Source organism: Psilocybe cubensis, chromosome 3 (genome assembly GCF_017499595.1).
Source record: "Psilocybe cubensis strain MGC-MH-2018 chromosome 3, whole genome shotgun sequence".
Taxonomy (NCBI): domain Eukaryota; kingdom Fungi; phylum Basidiomycota; class Agaricomycetes; order Agaricales; family Agrocybaceae; genus Psilocybe; species Psilocybe cubensis.
Window position 1 is genome coordinate 1,828,463 of NC_063001.1, and position 22,076 is coordinate 1,850,538.

Here is a 22,076-nt window from a genome sequence, read left to right on the forward strand (position 1 = left end):
GGAAATGATTTATGAATGAACCAAACCAACACAAGATACGCGGTTTACCGTTGAAACGCACACCTGCCAGGTCAGCAGATCAAATGTCTAACATAGCCAAAATGTATGGGCCGTATCGTACTCTTGCCCTCCCAACATGACCTTGGGGAGTTGCAAAAAAACATGAACCATTGACGTGCATTGAATGCTCAGAGATGCTTAGGTACAGACAAGTTTGGGTGCATGCAACGGATAATCCGAAGAGAAATATATTCGGAGTACTACAATGCGTATGAATAACTATCGACGATGGGTCAGGTGAGAGGATGACGAGAGGAATTTTAAGGAAACGGTGGTCACGAAAACAAGTTACCAGTAAGAGTCCCGAGGCGAAGTTTGTGCGTATCAAAAATATGGAGAGATTGATGAGGCAATGCAAATGGACAATGACATGAGATGTGGTTGATTTGGTTGAATGACAGCTAATTCCGCGTTGAACATTGATGATGTTGAGAATAATATGGAAGATGCAATGTATAGTACATTCTTTTTGGATGAAGCATGAAAAATGCGGGTGAGGAGAAGTGACATTGAAGACGTGAGATGTTTTGAGATAGATAAATTTTGTCATGTAAAGATTTTTTTAAAAGAAATAACCCGATGTTGAATGGTTAAGATGAATAAGATAAGGTAAAACGAAAAGTAACTCCGCGAATTCCCGATGTAAGTAGGTTGAAGTGATACAGTCGAGGAAAGAGAAGTTGGAACAAAATAGATAAGACCGCACACGTTTCGCGTGGTTAAATGCCTGCCGAAAGATACGAGAAAAAAAGAGGAGGGGTGGAAAACAAAGCAGACAGGGGTGTGAGGATAGCGATAAAGCATTTTGAATTCGACGACAGATGCGAGAACGATGACGATTGCGGGATGAAAGCGAATGAGTTGGGGGCGAATGCGTAGGAAGACTGATTGATGACAACATATTGCGATGATAATCCGAGATGCGAAAAAAACCTTTAGTAGAAAAGCCAATGAAAAAAATCGTGCGCCCGTAAAAATATGCCGGGGTCATTTTTGTATTTTGGATGTGTTGGTGAATTGAAAGACGAGAGAGGCAACCAGGTTTATAGTGGGATTCGATAAGTATCACGTCCCCGATCCACAAGACCACTGCGCCCGGTACCAAACCCTGGTGCATCGTTAGAGAAACCAATGCCCCCTAGATCTTCAACCCTTGTACGGCCTCTTGCTCTTGCCCGAGAGTGGCTCCCAGACTGCGACCGATCAGAACCGTGTGTCTTCCTCGCGGAAGAGAACAAACTGATGTGATCTTCCACGCCCATGAGTGCCTTTGGAGGTGGCGAGCTGTTCCTGCGAACTGTCTCCCGGCCTCTTCGAGGAAGTTCTGACGCAGAAGCCCAATAATCAATAGGGTCTTCAGATACCGGCTGATGGGGGATGATGTCCCTCACTGGAACGCGCCGTGACCTTGAGCGTGATCGGGAGTGTGAAGACTGTCCTGAACGGCGACTACACCTAGAACCATCCACGTCTCTACGACGGCCCCTGGGAGTAGAGTGAACAGATGGTAGGGGTATTGAAGGGGTGATCATGATCTGTGAGACAGCATTGGCAAAAGGTAGTTTTGGCGTGGGAGGTGAAGGGCGTGCGATGGTGTGGCCGGAAGAAGACGATACTGGGGAGGACCGGAAGTCTTTGGACGGAGAAGCGGTCTGTAGAAGCGAGAAACACGCCGGTAGGCTGCCACGGGTATGACTGCGCCTCGATTTGACCGCGCCTGTGTATTTTGGTTTCGAAGCCACTCCCGAGTCTTTCTCCGAGGCGAGGTCGCCTTCATCCGTGTCGGGTGCGTCTCCAGATGAGAATCCCACATCTGAATAAAAATCGTCGTCGTTGTCTGCTGGCCGAGATGAGGATATAGGTACACTTCGGGGAAGGCATCGCGAAGCGGGAGGTGCTGGTACAGAAGCCTGGTGCCTGTCGAGGTGGGGAATAGTAGAGTGATTGTTGGTTCCGGATGGTCTGCGAGCATATGTAAGAGAAGAAGGATTGCCGGAGTAGATGGAGTTGGCTGATTTGGACGCAGTATCATATATGTGGTCTGGAGATTCGTGGTAGCTATATTCGCTGATTCCAAACCTATTGGAAGTGAAATCATCCTCGTCGTCTGTGACAAGAGAGCAAGAATTGGATGAGGTTGAGGAAGAGGATACAGGATAGCGGCTTCGCCTGGCATAAACGCGTAGAGCAGAACCCAGAGCAGAAGGAATAAGAGCAGGGACATCGCCTCCGACGGTATAGCCGATGCTGGGAGAAGAAAGGGCGCTACTGGAAGAGGATATAGAGGGAGATGATATCTCGGACTGCTGGCAGTCATCGCTGCAGTAAGCACGACTAGAAAGAAAGAAAAGAAAAGATGAGAAGAGTTGGATGAGACAAAGAGGGGGAGCTAATTACCCGTCGTCGGAGAGGTGCTTGCCGCATACTAAGCATATTTCCTCGAACATGGCGAGGAGAAGGTATTGACAGTGGCGGGGGAGAACGAGGGCGAAATGAGGGGGATGGGAATGAGGAGGAGGACGGAGGAGAGGGTTTATATAAGGATGGCGAGCGCACCTGGCAGGTCGCGACATGCACTCAAATTTAATTCGCGTGATGGTGTCACACCCCCAAACTGACTCAACTCCATAATTCAAATTGGCACGTGACTGCATGCGATTCTCCGCCGAGCAAACAGTTCGAGCCAGCCAAGGATCCGACACATGATCGATATTTCCAGCCTATCACAGGGGCTGCCCAGCGTGACAGAGAGCACGTGTGACCCGTGCATTATATTACGCGTGACTGTGAATATTGCAATTCTCCTGAGAGTGGATGTCGTCATGGATGATGTTCTCTGCGCATTGACGCGGTACTCTGTGCAGAATAAATCGAAGCCGCTGTCGCCCACGTTCACGCCATATGTCCTTGAGATTCCGAATTCTCTCCCTCTGATACATTCAACGTTTTGTTGGATCGGACCGCGCTTCTTTGTTCGACTTGGACAACATGCAAGTTTAATTAAGCATCCTAGGGACGACAACAAGAACAATGGCTATGAAACCCGGTCTCGAAGTGATGTCACACACACAGGCGCTAAATATAAATATCCTCCCAATTGCAACGAAATCACATCATATTACGACCCCGAAATTCGTTTATTCTATCCTCCGATTGCGATGTGCGATCCAACTGGCGTCTATGCACACCACGAGTCACTCATATTTGCAATTCTATATGGGGTCTGGGGCAACGGAAACCATTTAGCGTAAAATGCCTCGGACAGCAGATCGGACTTTGTTTTCTGTCTTTCGAGTCCATGTATCATGACTTTCTTCTTTCATAGGTACATAAAGCAATGCAATATATCTCCAAAGTAAGATTCAAATTCAACAGCGACTCAGGGTATTCTGTGCCCTGGTCCGATGAGGACCGACGACAAACACCAACCCAACACCCGGCAGACAATGTCAGTTCCGAACCCGATAGTGCGCCCACTCCGAAATCTCGACCAGGCAAATGCCAAGGATCCATGGCTCGACGTCTCGTTTTCCTGTTCTAGATCGAGAGTGCACATCTAAATTATGGAATCCTTTTTCTGTGTATTCTTATCCCCTATTACCCAGTATACGCGAACTCGGGTGGCTCGAAGAATCACTCAGCACTGTGCAGGTATTTTTTTAGCTTGCCACGGTATTAGGTTTGAAACTGATGCAGGGAGACCCGCACAGTTATTAGTCACTCTATCGTTACAGTTTTCGGACATCGTTTTCTGCGGCCTCTACTATATATACTTGCAGTCAGGACATTGCTCCGATACAAACTGGCAAAAAGTTTTAATCTTCAGCAACTTGTTTGCAGAGCAGTCGATCCAATCTTGACTTTCTACACTGGGAAGAAAAACAGCCTTTTAATTAGTTGTAGGAATCTTACAAAAGGCTCTTGTCACATTCATCCAGGTAATAAAGAAATAAACTCCTTTCCCATCGCTTCTCCGAGGTTTTGAATGTCATTGTAACTTATAAATTGTATGGTGTGATCTTCGCCATTTGTTCTCATTTGTACCCAACTGTGATGTTGGCTTCTTCAATCGCTTTCCATTGAACTCGACTTTCCACGAGTACCATCGCAGACGCATTTGATCAATCTGTCAATCAAGCTATTATACGTACTTCTAATGAGCAGTCACGGATAAACATGGCATGCGCACACCACATACTGGTCCATCTGTGACCACGGTCACCTACTAATAATTTCGACTCCTGAACACGTTCATAATTTCGTTGGTTTGATGCAATTGAACGTGCCTCGGTCGTGGTTTGATCCATCAATAAAAATCCTCACGAGTCTTACTAGTACTTTATACTTACACTCGCCCTAAGAAAGGAAAAATAATGTCTCCAATAATGCACACCCCACCACCTAGACCGCTCATCAGATGTGCATTGAAGCATGTGTAATAATTAGTAGCTATCGTCCACTACAGAATGATGCATGCAGAACTCAATGAGATCAAGTGTCGATCATTGTGGCGGTAAACCGGCTGGTCGATCTTGAAGTTTTGACCACTTACTAAAGGTGATTAATTGGACTCCTGACATGATACTCAATGAATAAACAAAAGCCGGGATCTGTAAGACATCTTGTATTAGGTAAGTAGAATGCCTGTGGGGGTAGACAGGGGCAGACCAAGAGCAGACGCAATATGAGAGTACACTATCTGATCTACTGGATAGGGGGAACAAATTTTTGGGAGTCGGTGGCGGCGGGGATTTCGGAAAGATGACATGTCCCTGTTGGGAAAGCTCGAATTAAATGGCAAAGGCAAATGTAGGCGCGGGAACAAGAGGCGATTTGATAGGAGAAAAGGTAGGAGGTTCGTAACGAGCATGTATAACAGCAGGGCATTAGAAGGCAATTGCTGGGTAATTGTAACCCCTACAAAGCTCAGCCGCGTAGAAAGCGATCTGGCGAATTTGCAGGGTTGTGTTTACACTGCGGTACGAAGCTTCTGATTCCAAGTAAACGACACTTGTCACAATCGCGGAGTTTAATAACTGGCTACTGTCTTTTGCATGCTTCATGTAATTTCGATTGACTTTTTGCTGTTCAAGTGACGACTTGATAGTCATTGCTTAGCGATTGTCGCTGCTGCAAAGTGAGTCATCGCCACATACAGACCAAAAACCCTTTCGCCCGTAGTCCCGCACGATACGTCGAATCAAAGCTGTGTCACCCTGCAATCAATTGAAGAATGGCCAGCTATATGACCTTGGCCAAATGATTCTATTTGGAACCATCCGTGTTGTTGTTGACAGCTGGTTTGAAAGTCTCAAGGTCCACGGATGGTATCTCAACCTGTTTAAAGCCTTGTGAGACTTTAGTCTCAGGAATAGGCGACACAGCCATGGACAAAGAAATGCTGCTGCCATTTGCTAGTGTATCCTGACTCGCGTTCGCAGCGTAGAGCCCATTACCGTTTTGGGGGTCCAAATGGGTATTCACTGGAACTGGAGAACGAGAACGAGGCTTATCAGAAATCGAGGGAGCCGGGAAAGGCGAAGAGTTCTGATTTGGAGGGGGTAATGCTTTATCTTTATCCGCAAAGCTTGAAGAACGGCCAGAAAGCAATCCCTTCAATCGCTGATTGGCTGTAAGCGTGTTACTTCGTATGGGCGCATTGGGCGGACTAGCGGGCGATGTATGTGAACTGCCATTTGGACCGCCAGTACGTGGTATGAACTTCTCCGCAACGACCGTCTCCAGCATCCCAGCAGGAGCTCCAGCAATATTCAAAACGGCGAGCTTTTGGTGCAAATATTTTGCATCCTCTAGTAACCTGAACAAAATCAGCAAGAAAGGGAGAAATCCCGAAGCTTCGTCAGCATGAAGATTTACAAGGGTAACTGCCCTGTTAAATGCACCTTGTTTTTGACTCTTGATCAGGCAGTTCAATTACACCATATGCCTCCGATAACCGATGATTGATTGCAGCGAAAACTTGTGTCATCACATACTGGAATTTTGTACGGACAAAAATGATGGCGGGATTAAACCAGTCAGTGTACGATCTTAATGGCCATCGAATTAGTCCGCTTGCTCACCTCAACAACGGATGGTGAGAGATATCGTGACAAAACTTTATGGAGGGTAACAGTTTCTTTTACAAGGAGCTCCATGTAGCTATTAACACCCCCGACAGGTTTCGGCACGGTCCAATCGATATTCTGGGTGTGTAAATGAGCCAGATCAATGTGTGTCTCATCAATAAAACGTAAAAGAATTATGCTTACCTTCAAGGACTTGATATGTTCGTTCAACCTATCACCCATAATTGCAACCAACTTCGAATGAATTTCAATTTGGTGTTCTTGATAATCCTACAGAAATTGAAATATAATTAGTTCAAAGCATGAAATATTACAAATAACAATTTCTTACCCCTCTCAACTTGTCAAACTCCACCAATAAAACAGTATGTTTTTGGCCGAGATGCCGCCGGAACGCTTCACGCACGTAAGGAATAAGCTCAAAGACTATCGACAAGGACTGTGATGCCAAAGCTGTAATAAATGATGGTTAGAAATATACACCAGGTGTTGACGGAAATGATCCACACCAAGATGTTTCGCAGTGATATTCTTCAGACCTGCTGATCGCATTGCCCCAGCACCCAACACCACTTGGCAGGTCCTAGAATTGAAAGCCTTCAAAAATTCGATGACCCGGCTCATAGTATCGGGAGTAAGTGTGGACAAATTTACAACAACTTTGAGATAATCCAATAGCAGCGTTAAAACCTGGGCTGTTGCAGAAACGACATAATAAGTACGTCCTTCGATCCGTAGATGTTTTGTGCTGTGGGTTGAAGCAGATGAACTCTTGGATTGGAGTACAGTCGTAGCAATGGTTGGAACACTAGAATCAGGACTGGCTCCTGGAGTTGTGGGAAAATTCATTGCGACAGGACTGAAGACAGCATCGGGTGATTGTATGACCAATTCCGGGGGGTCCCGCACAGCAGAATCCATCACAATATTGGTAGTAAGTTGTATACCGGGGGTGACTTCAGTTGGATTCCAAAGTTCATCTTCCACAAATTTGGCCGACTGAGATATTCGCTTCTGATGGAATGTCTGAAGAAAGAGGGTGGCCTTGTCCAACCAGGTAAGGAAATTCAATTGATAAATAGAAATGGTGAATATACCTGGCTGTTCAGTGTCCCTCTCAAAGGAATTATAGCCCGCCGACAAACTTTTTCGCACTTAATAACAAATGCCCAGGAGTCATTAGAAAAAGTCATGAAGTCGGACAAGTCTAGGCGTGCGTGTTGTTCGGCTCTATACGCAATAACCTTAGCTGCTTGTGCACTTGAAAGATCGGCCGAAGAAGAAAGGATGTCATTCAGATCTTCTTCAAGTAATGGTATGTTCGTCACCCGTTGTCGCAATTGTGAGCTGTACAGTGCGTCAAGAAGTCAGCATATCTTCGTTTATATCAGATTTATAACATACCTAAGAGCCGATAGAATGTCGAGGATGACGGTGTTCTGACCTTGTAATCCTTCTACGCCCTTGAACAACCGTTGATACACTCTCTGAATAAGTGGTATGAAATCAGAGTGCGGGGTACCCCGGAGCTGATTTGCCAAGTTGGTCCTGTTTAATATAACGGTTAGTAAGGTATTCCATTCGTAAAATTTAGACCAACTAACTTTGATTCTGACGTAGAATCCCGTCCAGTTTGTTCATCGTCTATATCATATGAAGGCAAAATCTGTTTAAACATCCTTGAATTTAGTATGACTATGATAGCAGAATGTGAATATCTGACCTGCTTAATTACGCCTCGAATCACACCCAAGACAACTTCCCTCCATGAAAGCACAGCTTCTTTTAGTCCCTTAGTGCGAACCAAATTCAACAGTAAAGGCTTAAGTCTATCTTTCAACCCTTGGTCAGCATCAGTATTCGAATTGCCATCGACGCCGATCCGCAATTCAAGATCGTTCCGCAGCACCGACACAAATTCAGACGATAGAGAAGCTGCTATCTCCATTGTCAACGTTCGTAAGTGCGAAGGAAGGGCAGAGAATGCATGCAAAGAAGACAAGGGTATCGAATACTGAATGGAATGCGGAAGTGTGTCGATTTGTTTGACCGATGAAGTATGCATAGCATCTGTGGCTTCATCTTCTTCCTCCAGAGTCGGGGATAGACGAATGTCTCGACCATTTTGTGGGTTCGCCTGATGCGGCGTGCCTTCTGTAGATGTATTTCGAGATGTTTTGGGTTCCCAAAGTCCTTCCATCTCTTCGATAATATCCAAAGCTCCTCCCCACTGCCCTGCGTTGACCAATCCTTTTGCAACACCAGTCATCTCGGTGACAGTGCCGATCATCTTCACGCCGTCCCGCACTTTGCCAAGATTCGACATTTTGGACTCCTTCCGGACCATTTCGAGCCCACGCTTAGCTCCATTGTTGTCGACGTCTTGCAGCTGGGTACGTAGTTTGCTAATTCTATTTAGACAGCGTTCGGACTCTGCTTGGAGATCGTGGAGGTTGGTAAGGGCAGCAAAGAAAGACGTTGAACGGATTGATATTTCTCGCACGAGGTGCTGTTCGACTGTATCAGCATAATGAGAGAATTTCTCCAGCAGAGGTAATGAGTGAGAGAGAGAAAATGGATCTGGATCGTCCTGAACCCCCGGAAGAATAGCAGAAGTGTCTTGTTCGGTCACATTCGCGAATGTTTTTGGATCTCCCAAATTAAAGTCTTTCTGGAAAAAGACTGACGGCACTGAGTCAAGCGGTGGTATAGACTTTCCATTCTGGTGAGAAACTGACGATGACCGATGTCCTGTAGGTGGCTCATCCCCTGCCATAGAATTACGTGGTGTCCACTGACTGTCCTCAATCTGTGCTTGACCATCACGGCCAACCTGTGTATTATGCTGATACCGATCCCATTCTGGTGTAATGGCACGAAGGTAAGATTCGAAATCCTTGCGGCGCACGCGAGGAAGATCAGCAGGCGGTACAGGGGGAAGTAACGAGTGCGCTTTCGGAGGAGCTTGTCGTTTGTGGGGGTTGTTCAGCACCGTTGAGATTGCTGTGTACATATATTTATGAGCTTTGGATACGAAGCGTGATAGAAGCACGATGCATACCATGAAATCCAGTACGTGAACTGCTCCAGTCAGAAGGCATGGCACCAAGGGCAAGGGAGGTCGTTGAGGCATTCAAGAAGCCTAGGGGATGAGCCCCTCCGAAGTCATCGCCCCCTCTACCCTCTGTCGTTCCGGAGACACTCTCAGGACCAGGTCTGCGAGAAGCAGGATCCCATGTAAAGCGATAGGGACGCGCAGTTGGTAACTGGTCCGGCGGTGCGAGAGTGTTGATGGGGGAGGTAGCTCTGGAGGGTATGGAGGACACGTCAGACATGGTATATGGTGGGCGATGACAATGGTGGAAGGGCTAGATGCGCATATAACCACTAGGGACGGTGGAGACGTAGTGGCGGCGAGAGATTGAGTGACTAAAATGAGCCACGACTTGCTTATAATATTTTTATTTATGTAACTTCTTAACTGATGGCGCCCTTCTTCTCCGTTCCCCCTTCAATCGTCGCCTTCAATGCCCACTTCCCCCTCAAAACATATCCGCCAATAAAGTCTTCTAATAAGGTCCACATAGATGCACCGACACTATGGATACACCCACCGAGGTCTACCTCTCAACCCATAGACAATCTCCTAAGCTCGGACGTAGAATGCCTCAAATGGCAAGCATACCTGGCACTTCGCAACCTCAGAAACGTTAAACTGCGATGGGATATTTCTCCTGATGGGAGCATAGACGGTGCACTACCTAATTTGCATGTACCCATATCCGACGCTCTATCCATCGCTCAAAAGCCAACCACAAATGGTGCAGAGGATGGCGAACTTCTTGCGGCTCATTCCATTCCATCATGGGTCGATGCAAAGCTCGGTGTTGACTCTAGTTCCGATCCTTTAGAAGGCTACAAAGACTCTGCTGCTCGGGTTGAGAGCAGAGCCTGGGTATCTCTTCTCGAAGGTGTTGTCCATGCTGCGTTGGTATGTATCTTTCAGTTCATGCTTCATTGGTAACTCACTTAGTATTGATTAAACAGTTAACATCTACTCCAACGCCATCGTATATTCACTCCCTCTTATTCCCAAAGCCTATGCCTCCTATCAGTGAAAGCCTTCAAAAAATCCTTTCGCCGCCTCCAGCACCATTGACGGGTTTATGTTCATTGATTCCTCCGAGTGGTGCGCGCATCAACACCTCTGCGATCCTTTCTCAGTACAAGGATGCGATTGCGTCTCTCTCTGACCGGCTTGGCACGGATAACTGGTTCTTGAGTTCACAGTATGCCTTCTTTTTTGAAATATACATTCATGTAATAATTTTTTTCTTTCAGAGAACCTACACCGCTTGATGCTCTAGCGTTTGCATACTTGCATTCCATCCTGCACTCTTCGGATATCGTCAGGATCGAGGTTACACGACGTGTTAATCTCGTTGCCTGGGAATGGAAAGTTCGTCGCATTGTACGGGAAGCTTTCGTCATATAGTTATCATGCAAGCAACACCCCACAATAAACTTGGGGATATATAATGTACGTGGACTACGATGCAAAGGAGACTGGTATATTTGCAAAAATCATCATATTTGCAAAACAAATTTTTTCTAGTCTAGATTGTTCTTCCTTTGTGAACCCCGTCCTCGTAGCTGTTATATGAAATGATATTAGGGAGATTATATATATGGTCCAAGATTGTTGCGTAGATGGTTAATAGGAGATGGCATCATGAACGGTCTTCGCTAATAGGAAGAGGTTGTGGTGGGCCATTATTTATATGAGTAGGTATTTCGTCTGCACCGGTCAACTTGACTTGATCGTTGTCACCAAAGCGTTTGCGAAGGGCAGCAATCATTTTGTAGAACCTGCGATTTTTCGGATCAGTCTCCGTGATGGTGATACGAGTACAATGGAATCCATACCAGAACCAGTTGAGGCTTTGAAGGATAACATTTCCGGTACCATATACCAAGGTATAAGCGATAGGAATCTCCTTCTTGACTTCTATCAGAGTGATTAAGAAATTGACGGACTGCATCGGAATGAAGGTCAACAAGCAGTCGAAGTGCATTATTCAGAAACGTACAATGTAACCTCCATAAACTATGCGGACCAAAAAGAAAGACGTAAGGAGAAAGAATCCATTGATCAGCTGAGCTCGTGTGCCAGTACGACCAGTTTTGTCTAGGAACCTGTGAACAATGTTAGAAAATGAATACCCCTTGAGTATAAGTGCCCACCAATGGTTGTTTAGGAAAAATGTGCTAGTCTCCCAAAGCAGACACCTAGTGCCATAGTATGCCACAAAAGGTTTCTACGAGGTACCTGTCAGTCTACTTGACATGAAAACGCGGAAGTGACGCACATAAGACATCGTGTAAATGAAGAAGCAGGCTACTCCGTGAGCGACGAATCCAGGATCAATGAAATTGACGATGGCATCCAAAGTATCCCACAAAAAGTATCTTCGAAGTCGCACACACGTTCAGCCTAAACTGTAGTATAATTCAGAGGATCAAAATACGTACCCGCTGGCAATGGCGTGGACATATCCAACTCTGGCATCCCATCCAAAGGCTTTATCGAGAGACCGGTCTGCATCCTCATTCAGGATGCTATACAATGCATACGGCACAATGATCAGAACATGGACTTGAGAGACGACATGTATTGACCTAAACGACGTCGGTCAGGTACTTTGCTTCTGAACAAACGATATAATGACTACTGCACGCATGACGACTCACCAATTGTTTTTGGCTGCCTTGCTTTTTCCTGCATATGCGGTGGGAAACCAACGAGCACTCAACACTGGCGCGATGACTTGATGCACTAGAAGGAAGCCAAGGAATGCCCAGTAGAAAGTAGAGAGGTAAGGGGGGAACTTGGTTAACCCCAGAGTCTCTGAGATGAATTTTTCGAAAAAAGCCATTGGGGAGGCAATGCAGGAGTTGAGAATAAGCGGACTCGGACTTGCAACTGGGACGTAACGAGTGATCGTACGATTGCGTGTACGAGACGCTAACACCGGGAAGCTCAGCCTACCGTGGGGAGAAGAGTACAGGCAAGCTTGTCCGCTCGCTGTGATTAGCTGGTATTTTTGAAGGTAGAATTTGTAGAGACAGTAAGTAGTGTCTCGTGCACAAAGGAGGATCGTAACCGGGATAAATTTAGGTTTCCGTTATGTAGTGACAGCTGGTCAATGTATGACAACCACTGGCAGCCGATTATTTAATCCGAAATTACATCTTATCAAGCAAAGACACCAAACTCTCCGACCACGATGCAAAATTTAACTGCCATAGTCCGCAAGAACTTCAGCTGAACTTCGATATATTTCTACAATCAAGAGAATCAAGCGACCCCCGCCCTAGACAAAGTCCATCTGTCAACAAAGCCCTTCAGTCGTTTCCAATGATCATCTTTGGAAAATGTTCCCTGCACTTCCTCTTCAAGAGATTTTGAAAGGGTATGCAGTTGTTTCATCCTTGTCCTCGTTTCAGTCTCCAGTTCGCGTGTGTTGGCAGAAAATTCAAAAGGCGGACATGAGTTTAAAGTCGACTGAGAGTAAATGCCAGGTAGCAAAGGATGTACAGGTCTTAGAAAATTTGTTAGCGATATCCCAATAATGCATATATCGGCGTACCTCAGGGAGCAGTCGGCTATGACATTTGTTGCCCAATATCTATGTGATCTTTCCGAATTCTCCGCTTTAGATTTGAGCAAACGTAGTTGCACTAAAATATCCTCTTTGTCAAGAAGTAGTGTGGGCGAACCATTCCCTACATATAAAAACGCAGCTCAAGCGTAAGCTCAATCCTGAACCCAAGGCAACGCACTTGTGCAATAAGTCAAGGCGAGTTTGAGCTCGTGTTGAAGTTCATCTTCCATATCAAGGCGCGTTTGGTTTTTATTACCAATGCTGGCTTCTGTATCAATTTCTGCGAGCTCTTCTCTAAGAGTTTGAAGGGTCGATTCTGCATCTCGAGTAAAATGTATGACTTGAAGGATACTATTGTGCAAGCTTTGGAGCAGTGATAGGGCGAAATTGAGAGAAGAAGACACCTAGAGTTTCAATAAGGCGATTGCTCTAGGTTCAAAGTGCATGATCACACACATCATATAATTCCTCTTCATGACACCGTATAATGGAAAGTTGATCCTTCTTCCAGGCACCAATAATGTTTTCGTTAACTGAATTCGCGTCAGTGGTTCCGAATGGATGGGGATCAATTTCTTCATCCGAGTCAATTGGAACCAGGGATTTGGCGAATCGGTCGAACGAATATTGTGGGTTACTTGAGAGCTGGCTTTGAAGTATTCCAGAAATGTCAATTAATTCTTGTAACAAGGCCTGAGATTGTTCTGAATCTGGTATTTCTTGTGCCAGCATACCAATGTGTGTGGATTTCAAAGTATTGCTCAGTCTCTTAGCTTCGTAGTTTAAATCTTGTAGTCGGCGCAACTCCTTTTTGCGCAGTTCGTAATATCGAGTTAAGTAGGTCTGAAGGTTCTTTGTAACACCGAAAAGACGTGCTTGTATCATTTTAAGAGGTGCCTGTCCCGAAACACCTGCGCTCATCATTAATGAATGTCAATTGAGTTAACAAAGATGGTAATGATACCCATTTCCATATGTTCGACGGCGCCACTGGGACTAGGACGTAAATAGCATTCGTAGGCACAGAGTAGGCCATGAGCGGAATTTACAGTGGAAGTGATGGTCGCGTCCACCTGAAAATGACAACACCAATGTTGGATATTTCTTGCTTTAAAATATCAGTACTGTATATACGCACACCAATAGAGAGTTCTGATAAAGCTTCGTTCGATTCTGTAATAACCGAGGCCAACGATCCAGCGATGCTTCTTAACAGCTTGAGGGTTCTGGTAGATCTTTTTCGCTCATTCCTGAATCCAAAAGCAGTCAGACGAAACGGATTTGTCTCCAACCATGTACGATGTACTTGGTTTGAGATATTTTCATCCTCAGTTCATTAGCCTCGCATTGAATTACTTGTGTTTCGTTTCTTATATAGTTGGCATGCTTTCTGGGAACGGTGGTAAGCAGTTGACATGATCATGTCAATTGTGGATCAACTTTGATTGAGAAGGCAGCATATAATCGCTGGGAGCCACTATAATGGGCTTGGTGTAATTATTTGCGGAAGAGTCGATGGTATTCAAACTAAAGAAATAGAGAGACATAAGTCGAGAAATTAGGTGTTCCAAATGCGTACGCACATTGACATTTCTTCTTCCTCTAAGAGTATATCCCTCAAAGAGGCAACCCGTTCCTCGTCTGCAGTGTATTCTTCTGTTAAATTGGTTGAAACTTGAGAAGTTAGCCAGTCTAAAAGAAGCTTTCCACCCTCAAGATCACAAAGGACTTTCAAGTTCGAGTCGTTGTCATAAGAGTGTCCAACCACCGAATGTAACAATAGACATAAGCGATGAGTTAGATCAGTTTCCATTATACGGATTGCTGGAGGACATGAATTAAATGGCGCATGCCACGAGTTATTGGTAGTATACGACACGAATTGTTGTTGAAAGAAGATTAGACAATAGCTCGGTACTGACGCATCGACTCGACGTGCCTGGACGCGCCATTTATTTCTTCAGGATTTTAACTCCGATTTAATTCTCCGCCGGAGCTCTCCGCCTCTCCCGAACATCTGGCCGTACAACTATTTAACTGCTAAGCGCTCTTTCATATGGCCTACCATTTGACTTTGTATGCTTACAAGACCAGGTACCGTCGGAGAGAGACTGGGGATAAATCGATATCAACGACGCTGCCCGCAACACCAAAACAGGTCAGACGGCATACAGTGTGAATATCAATGTTATATATGACTTTTGTCCAGAATCGTCTGTCAGTAACTATGTAATTTGAAGTATTTTCTTCACCTGTTCAGTTGAATGTCTGAAATAAAAGTCCAGTGATTTTATGACATCCTACCACGCGCGATTCATCGTTCAACCACATAGGCACTTTTACTTTCAAAGGAAGCCAATCACGTTTTAATTTCACTTTTAGCAAGGCCTTGCTGGCGAGGAACGACGTTGGGGTTATATTCCAGGCAAAGTAAAAAAAAATGTACATACATATATGTGTTAAAAATGTGAAAGTTTCAAGTTCTGAGATACATAATACATAAAATAGGTGCATAAAGTATACAAACAACGGTGTTAAATTGAATGTATGAAAATCTTATTCATTGGGAAGTTGAATGTTTGAATGTAGTTTGAATAGCGTCACAAGTACTTCCTAAGTTGTGCTCGAGGAGTCAACGTGAAGTGATTTATGAACAACTTGAACAAAGGGGTGAGAGTGGCCATGAAAATGAGAAGTGATGCATTGTAGGTAGAGCTGTAGAAAGTGGACAGTAAATGGCAGTTCAAAAATCAAGTAAGGGAGAACTTGAAGACGCACTCTTCACAATGAGGATGTCATTTAAAAAAATATCATACAAAAGAAGACAGAGACCAGATAAGATAGACCAAACCAATCAGTCCCATACTGGGAGGAGCAGACCAATGTAGAGTAGCGCCATCCACAAGAGGCACAGATGCTCCGATTGTCTCATTTAAGCAGGTCAACAAAGTGGTGTCAATGGGACTGGGTAAAGGTGTGTCGGGAGTTCCTTCTGCTTCGAGGGCGCCGGTATTATTGTAATTATCCAAAGTCAACACGACGCTGCTGGCGCGGTAATATTCAACCGCTTGCTCCGGTTTGGGAGAGCTCAAAGAATCATTGTAAGTGGATGGTTCAATGGTATCGGGATTTTCCAAAGAAGATGAGCAGTTGGATTTAATGTCTTCGATGAGGGAAATGATCGTAGAGTTGTCGGCAACCACTCTATAAGTTGAGTTCTCCGAGGTCGAAGGAAAGGCGGCTGTCATCAGAATCCCCCCGGGCCGACTGGTATTATCAAACCGACCGTACTTGAAAAAAAGAAAAACAATAAGCTCTTATTTTTTTCACCACATGCAACCATGAATACCTCTGAGTTATGTAGATATGCAGCGGTGCCAACGCCAGCAACACCTCCCCAGGCCAAAGGCCAGAAAAAGAAAGGGAAACCACGGCCGGACACCCCACGACCTGTTTCTCCAGGATAACCACTTCCATATTGCCTATGGAAATGATAAGTTCGTTGCAATAGTTAATTTCCAAGCTATTAACACACCTATTGCCAAAAACTTGGTCTCTATTACCGCCTCCAGCGCTCCGACCTGCAAACAATTGGCCAGATGGAATAGTAGTAGCTTTGCCGCCCCCAAAACCATAAGAGGTCGCTGGTTTGGTTGTGCCCGAGCCCACATTGATAGGACTCGACCTACTTGACCCTCTTCCAGAACCTGATCCCCCGGACCTTCCACCGCCACCGGAACCACCGCTTTTACCACCACCTTTCCTTCGGTGCAATTGTTGATCTGAGCGTTTGGACAAGAAAGGAACCAACATCTGATAGACTGGGAGAGTTGTTTGGAAGATGTGGTAGTGGTCAAACCAACGCAAGAGAATTAATCAGCGCGGAAGTACATGGTATAATAAGATATGGGCTAGAAAACTGTGCATGCCCGAGATCGAGATCACATGTGCGGGGTAAGTTTCCCCATAAGGTGCCCTTATAGCGCACATGCTGAGAGCTCTGGCAAAACGAAGTTGGTGGAAGACATGTACACAGGGTACGATACTGTCTTTAGTGCATCGCATGCTATGTCCTTTCCTATTGCTTGTGTCAACGCCCGACACACGGCGGAGCAGGCTTCAAGATGTTTTTATTTGAAAGTTGCCATCCAGGTTGTGCTGTGAGCCTCATGTACTTACGGGATGCTTGGATGAATTGCGCCACACATTCTATAGCTAGTAATTCCACTATAGGCAAGCGATCTATTTTAAAGATCATCAGGGGCAATTAATAAAATAACCAGCGATACTACTCGACGGGTGTGCGAGCAAGGTGTCTCAGAAGCAGAATGGACAGTCGTTGAGAATGAAGCTTATTTTGAGAGAGCTCATCCATCAGACTTGAAAACAGAACATCCACCAAGATGCACTACTATTCGCTTAAACAGACCTAATCACCGTGAACTGACATCATTGTCCTTGACTAACCACATACCAGAACCGTTACAGAGGTATTTGAATAATCCACGGAAAAGGCAGATAGAACTCCATGACGATTTTTGAGGGTGTCAGTCTACTACGTGGAGGCTTTGGCCGATTTTTCTAGTTTGGTTATAGCGCTTTCGATTCTATCCGGGGATTCCTTGAGGTTATGGAGTGCTGGAGTAACTGGGCATAAATATATAGTGAGCTTTGTTTTCAAACAACAACCATCGAGCGGCAACAAGATTACCGATGCTTGCTACTGCTGAATGAATAGAAAGCCATAATTCGTCCCTTTCATGGTACTCTCTTTCGAGTTCCTTATATGCGCGCTCAATGTTACCCTGGAGCATCAGTTAGACGGCGAATGCATGCATATATGAAGAAAAATGACCGTTATTTCTTCGTACACCTCCTTCATGTGTATGTGTTGCGCATACATTGACTTTTCGATATCCTTGCAAGCAGCATTGAAAAGCGCAAGTCCTTGACCGTATGTAACGTCGACATTCTTTTCCAGTACCTGTATAACAGCTTTAACGCGGTTATGTGTAGGGACCAATGTCTGGGCAATTTCTTTCTTCAAACGTTTGCCTTGGTCAGTGAATGGGGCTTGAAGAGTCTCGACCATTGCATCCAAGTACTCGTCTCCGTTTTGTTCGGGCCTGTACAATGCTTTAGAGATGGACATTAACGAGTCTGCCCATCTCACCCCGTTTCCATGAGTTCAGACAGAAGCGTCGCTTCCTCATCCCAGTGAAACGATGAGTCGCCGTCGGGATCCCGGTCTACACTGTCAATGCCACAGTGTCGGTCGGCCTTGAACTGAGTAGTATCGTCCGAGACAAGACCTCGGTAATCACGGGAGCCTGTGTTAACGTTCCTGGTGTGATCATCACAGATTGCCAGTCCATGTGAGTTGGCATTGACGGCCTGTGAAGTGGGTATATATGATGTTGAAGGTCGTTTTCCATGATAGGGCGCTGTATTTAAGAGGTGAGTAATGCGGCAGAGATATGAGCGCTCGCTTCACATGATTTTCTGGGAATATTATTTATTTTTCTGTGATGATGCGGAAACCGGTCCATGGCGGTTCAGGTCCAAAAAGTGAATTCAAACTCCGACGCTCATTCGCCTGTCTTGTCAGGTTGGCAATTCTTCAGCCTCAACCCCTCCAACCTTGCCGTTGCCCTGTCCATTCTCCGAGGTTTCACACCCTTTCTTCACCCTCCTTCTTGTACTCTTCGCGTCTTTGCTGCTGTGGCCAGCGCTTTGATTCCATCTCTTCCTTTGTTACAAAAGTATATCAGCGACAATGAACGCCAGACCGCACAAAGTCAGCATTCTAGTTCAAATGGGTATTCTCTGTGTCCGTGCTCATCGAATGACAGCAATCCATGTCAGAGCTGAAGCTCCGCAGGTTAACAGAGCACAATCAGCGGTTGCGGGAAGATTTGGCCAGACCGAGAGTTCGCGTTAGTGAGGCCAGTGCAAGGTGCGCCCCTTTTGATTATTGTGTTGTCGCAACATTCTTACACTATTCTCAGCCTCATTCGTTATTGCAAGACGACGAAGGATCATCTTGTGCGTCTATTCTTTAATTTTGTGTAACCCCTGATGGACCCCCAGTCCTGATGACACGTCTCCTAGATCCCGTCCGTTTGGGGGCCAGTCACCAAAAGCGAAGACCCATACGCGCCTCCAGCGCAGGGATGCAACTGTGCGATAATGTAATTGCTACAGCCTCTCGGTCACGGCGCTCCTCGAGAGATGAGAGGCAAGGATACTTGCATTCGGGCGGCATGGATCCATTCCTTGATATTGGCGGTCGGTCTCCGTACTCCTGAATCCATGTTTGGGCAGCCGAGTTGGATGCATATACCTTTTTATTGACATCTATGTTCGACTCACATTCCTTAATATCTGCTTTCTTCCTCCTATCATTTGAATGAATTCGGTATAATGACATCTCCGGAGGAATCCAAACAAGTTGGCCCGCATTATTCTTATTCTATTCGTCCAGACCGCTCTGTTGACTCTTGTCTGAGTGTCGACCTTTTATTTAAGCCACATTCAACCCATTTACTACAGTATATACCTGATATCCTATTTGATTTCCCTACGATGGTATTAAAACGGTGTGAATTCACATAAACACGCGGACTTGAACAAATTTAATGTTGTCTGATGTGATTGTGAGAGTCTGATGGAAGTCCAGTTTCGGCATGGCTGTTCACATGGGTGCAGCGACAAGGACAGTAGCAAAACAGTCATCCCCAGATTATAACCACTACATTCCCCCGCCTCTCCGCCCTTGAAATTTCTCTGTCATACACTTTCCTTCGTTGCTCGGTACAGCCATTACACAAAGCCATCTGTTTTCGTCCGTGAGTTGCCTTCCATTCTCACGAGCTGCTGGACCGAGAACCTCAACGTCCTATTTGTGTTTTATTCTTTTTTCCAGCTATCTTTGAATCAAAATCATCATGAGCTCACGCACGGGCGGAAGGCAGTCTATGTCAGAGCTGAAGCTCCGTCGTTTGATAGAACACAATCAACGCCTACGTGAGGATCTCGCTAGGCCAAGAGTCAGAGTCAGCGAAGCTAGCGCTAGGTACGCTTACACCTTCTCCTGCTCACTTGCGCCCTCTGATTGTGTTTTCCGTCCAGCCTTATTCGATACTGCAAAACTACAAAGGATCATCTGGTTCGTACAAAGCGTCCCTTTCCTTTCGTCAGTCGCATTAACTGGGTATCGTTTAGGTACCTTCCGTCTGGGGTCCAGTCGGTCGAGCTGAAGATCCTTACGGACAGCAAACTACTGGAAAATGCTGTAGCATTCAATGATCATGGCCCCGACTACACATATCCCTGTCGGATAACAATCGTTTCAAACTCGACTTTCTTACCTTGGGAGGTCGTGAGACGACGTATACCTCGGAATGGACCCGTAGACATATCGTAGCAAAGCACTTTGCTTCACTTTTCCTTTCTTTTATCGTCATCATGCAGCAACTGTAACACCATTTACCATATCTCCTGTTCGTCACCTCCAACCTTACATACTTTTTTGCTGGATGTTGACTTTCCTTGTTCTACTGGCTTTTCATTTTTATTTGTCATTTTTTTCTCGCTGGAATCAACATTTGTGGAATTCGAATGGCAATTTTGCCGTCTTTGCTTTCTTGTAGTATATTCGTATTATTTCTCATATTTATGAACACAGAAATGGCCCTCAACCTTTCTCATTTCCTGCAAGAGTCTGTATGAGGGCAACATGCTCAATCTTTCCTGCCCCGAAGTAGCCAAACACATTCACAACTTGCTGAGAAAATCTTTTACTCCAGCTTCATTTATTGCTCCAACAAATTGTGTAATGGGCGAGCCATTTCTGAACGCAATAACGGTGGGCAATGCGCGGACCTTGGCAATCCCTAGAGTAAGAACTCATGAGCGTACGCAACATTGACGTAGCAAGTACCTTGTACAATCCCCCTAAACGCTGACCATCCTCGCTCTCAGTGTCGACTTTAACCAAGTCCAACGGTAAACCGGAACCAGATGTAGAAGGTTCCTTGGTTAACTTCTCGAGAACAGGAGCTAATTGATGACACGGTCCACACCAACTATTGGTTTAGAAAGTGAGTCTCAAACTTGAAGGAAGAAGCTTCAAGATGACTGACTCGGCGTAAAAGTCGACGAGCGCAATTCGATCCGTAGCCTCTATTGCTTTTTCAAACGTCTAAGAATCAAGCAACTGTCAATATCATTAATAGTCATTTAAGATTCACTGCGAGTTATAGGACAACACGACAAACTTACTGACTGGTCCACTTTGGAATACAGGACATATCGAGGAGATGACAGATGGAACCTGCGGGTACTTGCAGAAAGGCAGCTTCGTAGAGAAGCTGAAGCCCGAGTCGAGGCTTTGTGTAGTATCGTAGACATTAGGGAACCGTAGAGGATTCGGGGCAACCGGTGAGAGTGACATAATAGTTTGCTCGCAGATCGGCACTTGCCGTAGGCCGTTGCATAGAGCCAAAGGCTGAAGAAGCATTTGATCTACTTCCCCATCTACTCTCATTGGTTGACTTTGCATCTCTCAACGCTATGGATCCCTTTTTGATTATCCGGTGTATTCAACTACGTTTCCACAGGCACCGTGTGGTAGGATGGTATTATTTTTAAATCTCCATCTCGTTGGACTCGTTTCCACCTGATCCCACTGCTCCCTAGGAACTTACAATCTACCCATCAAAGTCAATGCTGCTGAAATATCTTTGTCGACTGCTGAGATTAAATATCTGTCAAAGACTATCATTCCATGCTCTCCCGCATTGCCTTGGTTCAGACGTCAGCTACAGACGTTGACGAAAAGCTGTTCACTGCTATCCAGATTCTCCTCTTTACCCCGGGAAAATCAAACGTCTGCGTTTCTCGGTTTGAAAAATGATTCGACAAAATGATGTGGATGATTCGGTTCATTGCTAGATTTTTTTCTCCCATCTCCAACAGCATCAAGCCAACAGTGTCAGGATCTAAAAATACAGAGAAAGACATCGTTGTTATAGAGATCATCTGTTACGTCGTGGTCTGTACGAGTATATAAGGCGGAATACCTGGCACACCTGAGTGATCGAACGCCCAAGTATTCGCCCTTCTCTGAGCAGAGTGAGTTGTCAGTCTTATTTTTGATTTTACAAATTCCTTAAGGCTTTCGTCTGTTTTAGGCTCAAATTTCGTTTTCGTCTAATTTTTGACATTCTTGCTTGCTCGGCCAAGTTTTTAATTCTTGTTT

General features: G+C 45.3%; 9 protein-coding genes across 9 annotated transcripts; 2 read left to right on the forward strand and 7 right to left on the reverse strand.

The window, feature by feature from the left end:
- Positions 1 to 1,103: 1,103 nt before the first annotated feature.
- On the reverse strand, positions 1,104 to 2,507 carry JR316_0003370 (uncharacterized protein; the record flags this gene model as incomplete). Its single annotated transcript, XM_047889143.1, has 2 exons — positions 1,104 to 2,394; positions 2,458 to 2,507. 2 exons carry the CDS (start codon positions 2,505 to 2,507, stop codon positions 1,104 to 1,106), a joined length of 1,341 nt encoding a protein of 446 aa, XP_047751517.1.
- A 2,818-nt stretch (positions 2,508 to 5,325) lies between these two features.
- JR316_0003371 (Vacuolar protein sorting-associated protein 54, chloroplastic) lies at positions 5,326 to 9,484 on the reverse strand (the record flags this gene model as incomplete). The annotated part of the gene is made up of 11 exons (XM_047889144.1): positions 5,326 to 5,878; positions 5,964 to 6,055; positions 6,144 to 6,266; positions 6,333 to 6,419; positions 6,481 to 6,602; positions 6,659 to 7,193; positions 7,247 to 7,496; positions 7,554 to 7,697; positions 7,754 to 7,815; positions 7,873 to 9,152; positions 9,211 to 9,484. 11 exons carry the CDS (start codon positions 9,482 to 9,484, stop codon positions 5,326 to 5,328), a joined length of 3,522 nt encoding a protein of 1,173 aa, XP_047751518.1.
- A 149-nt stretch (positions 9,485 to 9,633) lies between these two features.
- JR316_0003372 (uncharacterized protein) lies at positions 9,634 to 10,644 on the forward strand (the record flags this gene model as incomplete). Its single annotated transcript, XM_047889145.1, has 3 exons — positions 9,634 to 10,140; positions 10,197 to 10,438; positions 10,491 to 10,644. 3 exons carry the CDS (start codon positions 9,634 to 9,636, stop codon positions 10,642 to 10,644), a joined length of 903 nt encoding a protein of 300 aa, XP_047751519.1.
- Positions 10,645 to 10,879: 235 nt separating this feature from the next.
- Positions 10,880 to 12,085, reverse strand: JR316_0003373 (putative TLC domain-containing protein C17A2.02c; the record flags this gene model as incomplete). Its single annotated transcript, XM_047889146.1, has 7 exons — positions 10,880 to 11,018; positions 11,076 to 11,185; positions 11,240 to 11,345; positions 11,394 to 11,467; positions 11,519 to 11,618; positions 11,682 to 11,828; positions 11,901 to 12,085. The coding sequence occupies 7 exons, from the start codon at positions 12,083 to 12,085 to the stop codon at positions 10,880 to 10,882; spliced, it is 861 nt and encodes a 286-aa protein (XP_047751520.1).
- A 422-nt stretch (positions 12,086 to 12,507) lies between these two features.
- JR316_0003374 (uncharacterized protein) lies at positions 12,508 to 14,627 on the reverse strand (the record flags this gene model as incomplete). Its single annotated transcript, XM_047889147.1, has 9 exons — positions 12,508 to 12,751; positions 12,800 to 12,935; positions 12,993 to 13,218; positions 13,271 to 13,725; positions 13,779 to 13,887; positions 13,953 to 14,064; positions 14,121 to 14,204; positions 14,255 to 14,341; positions 14,398 to 14,627. The coding sequence occupies 9 exons, from the start codon at positions 14,625 to 14,627 to the stop codon at positions 12,508 to 12,510; spliced, it is 1,683 nt and encodes a 560-aa protein (XP_047751521.1).
- A 997-nt stretch (positions 14,628 to 15,624) lies between these two features.
- Positions 15,625 to 16,627, reverse strand: JR316_0003375 (uncharacterized protein; the record flags this gene model as incomplete). Its single annotated transcript, XM_047889148.1, has 3 exons — positions 15,625 to 16,104; positions 16,164 to 16,296; positions 16,350 to 16,627. 3 exons carry the CDS (start codon positions 16,625 to 16,627, stop codon positions 15,625 to 15,627), a joined length of 891 nt encoding a protein of 296 aa, XP_047751522.1.
- A 742-nt stretch (positions 16,628 to 17,369) lies between these two features.
- Positions 17,370 to 18,557, reverse strand: JR316_0003376 (uncharacterized protein; the record flags this gene model as incomplete). Its single annotated transcript, XM_047889149.1, has 5 exons — positions 17,370 to 17,461; positions 17,526 to 17,619; positions 17,670 to 17,940; positions 17,988 to 18,258; positions 18,503 to 18,557. 5 exons carry the CDS (start codon positions 18,555 to 18,557, stop codon positions 17,370 to 17,372), a joined length of 783 nt encoding a protein of 260 aa, XP_047751523.1.
- Positions 18,558 to 20,590: 2,033 nt separating this feature from the next.
- On the reverse strand, positions 20,591 to 21,269 carry JR316_0003377 (Thioredoxin Y, chloroplastic; the record flags this gene model as incomplete). Its single annotated transcript, XM_047889150.1, has 4 exons — positions 20,591 to 20,709; positions 20,783 to 20,901; positions 20,959 to 21,017; positions 21,102 to 21,269. 4 exons carry the CDS (start codon positions 21,267 to 21,269, stop codon positions 20,591 to 20,593), a joined length of 465 nt encoding a protein of 154 aa, XP_047751524.1.
- Positions 21,270 to 21,602: 333 nt separating this feature from the next.
- On the forward strand, positions 21,603 to 22,031 carry JR316_0003378 (uncharacterized protein; the record flags this gene model as incomplete). Its single annotated transcript, XM_047889151.1, has 4 exons — positions 21,603 to 21,704; positions 21,770 to 21,808; positions 21,889 to 21,949; positions 22,009 to 22,031. 4 exons carry the CDS (start codon positions 21,603 to 21,605, stop codon positions 22,029 to 22,031), a joined length of 225 nt encoding a protein of 74 aa, XP_047751525.1.
- Between the last annotated feature and the right edge of the window lie 45 nt (positions 22,032 to 22,076).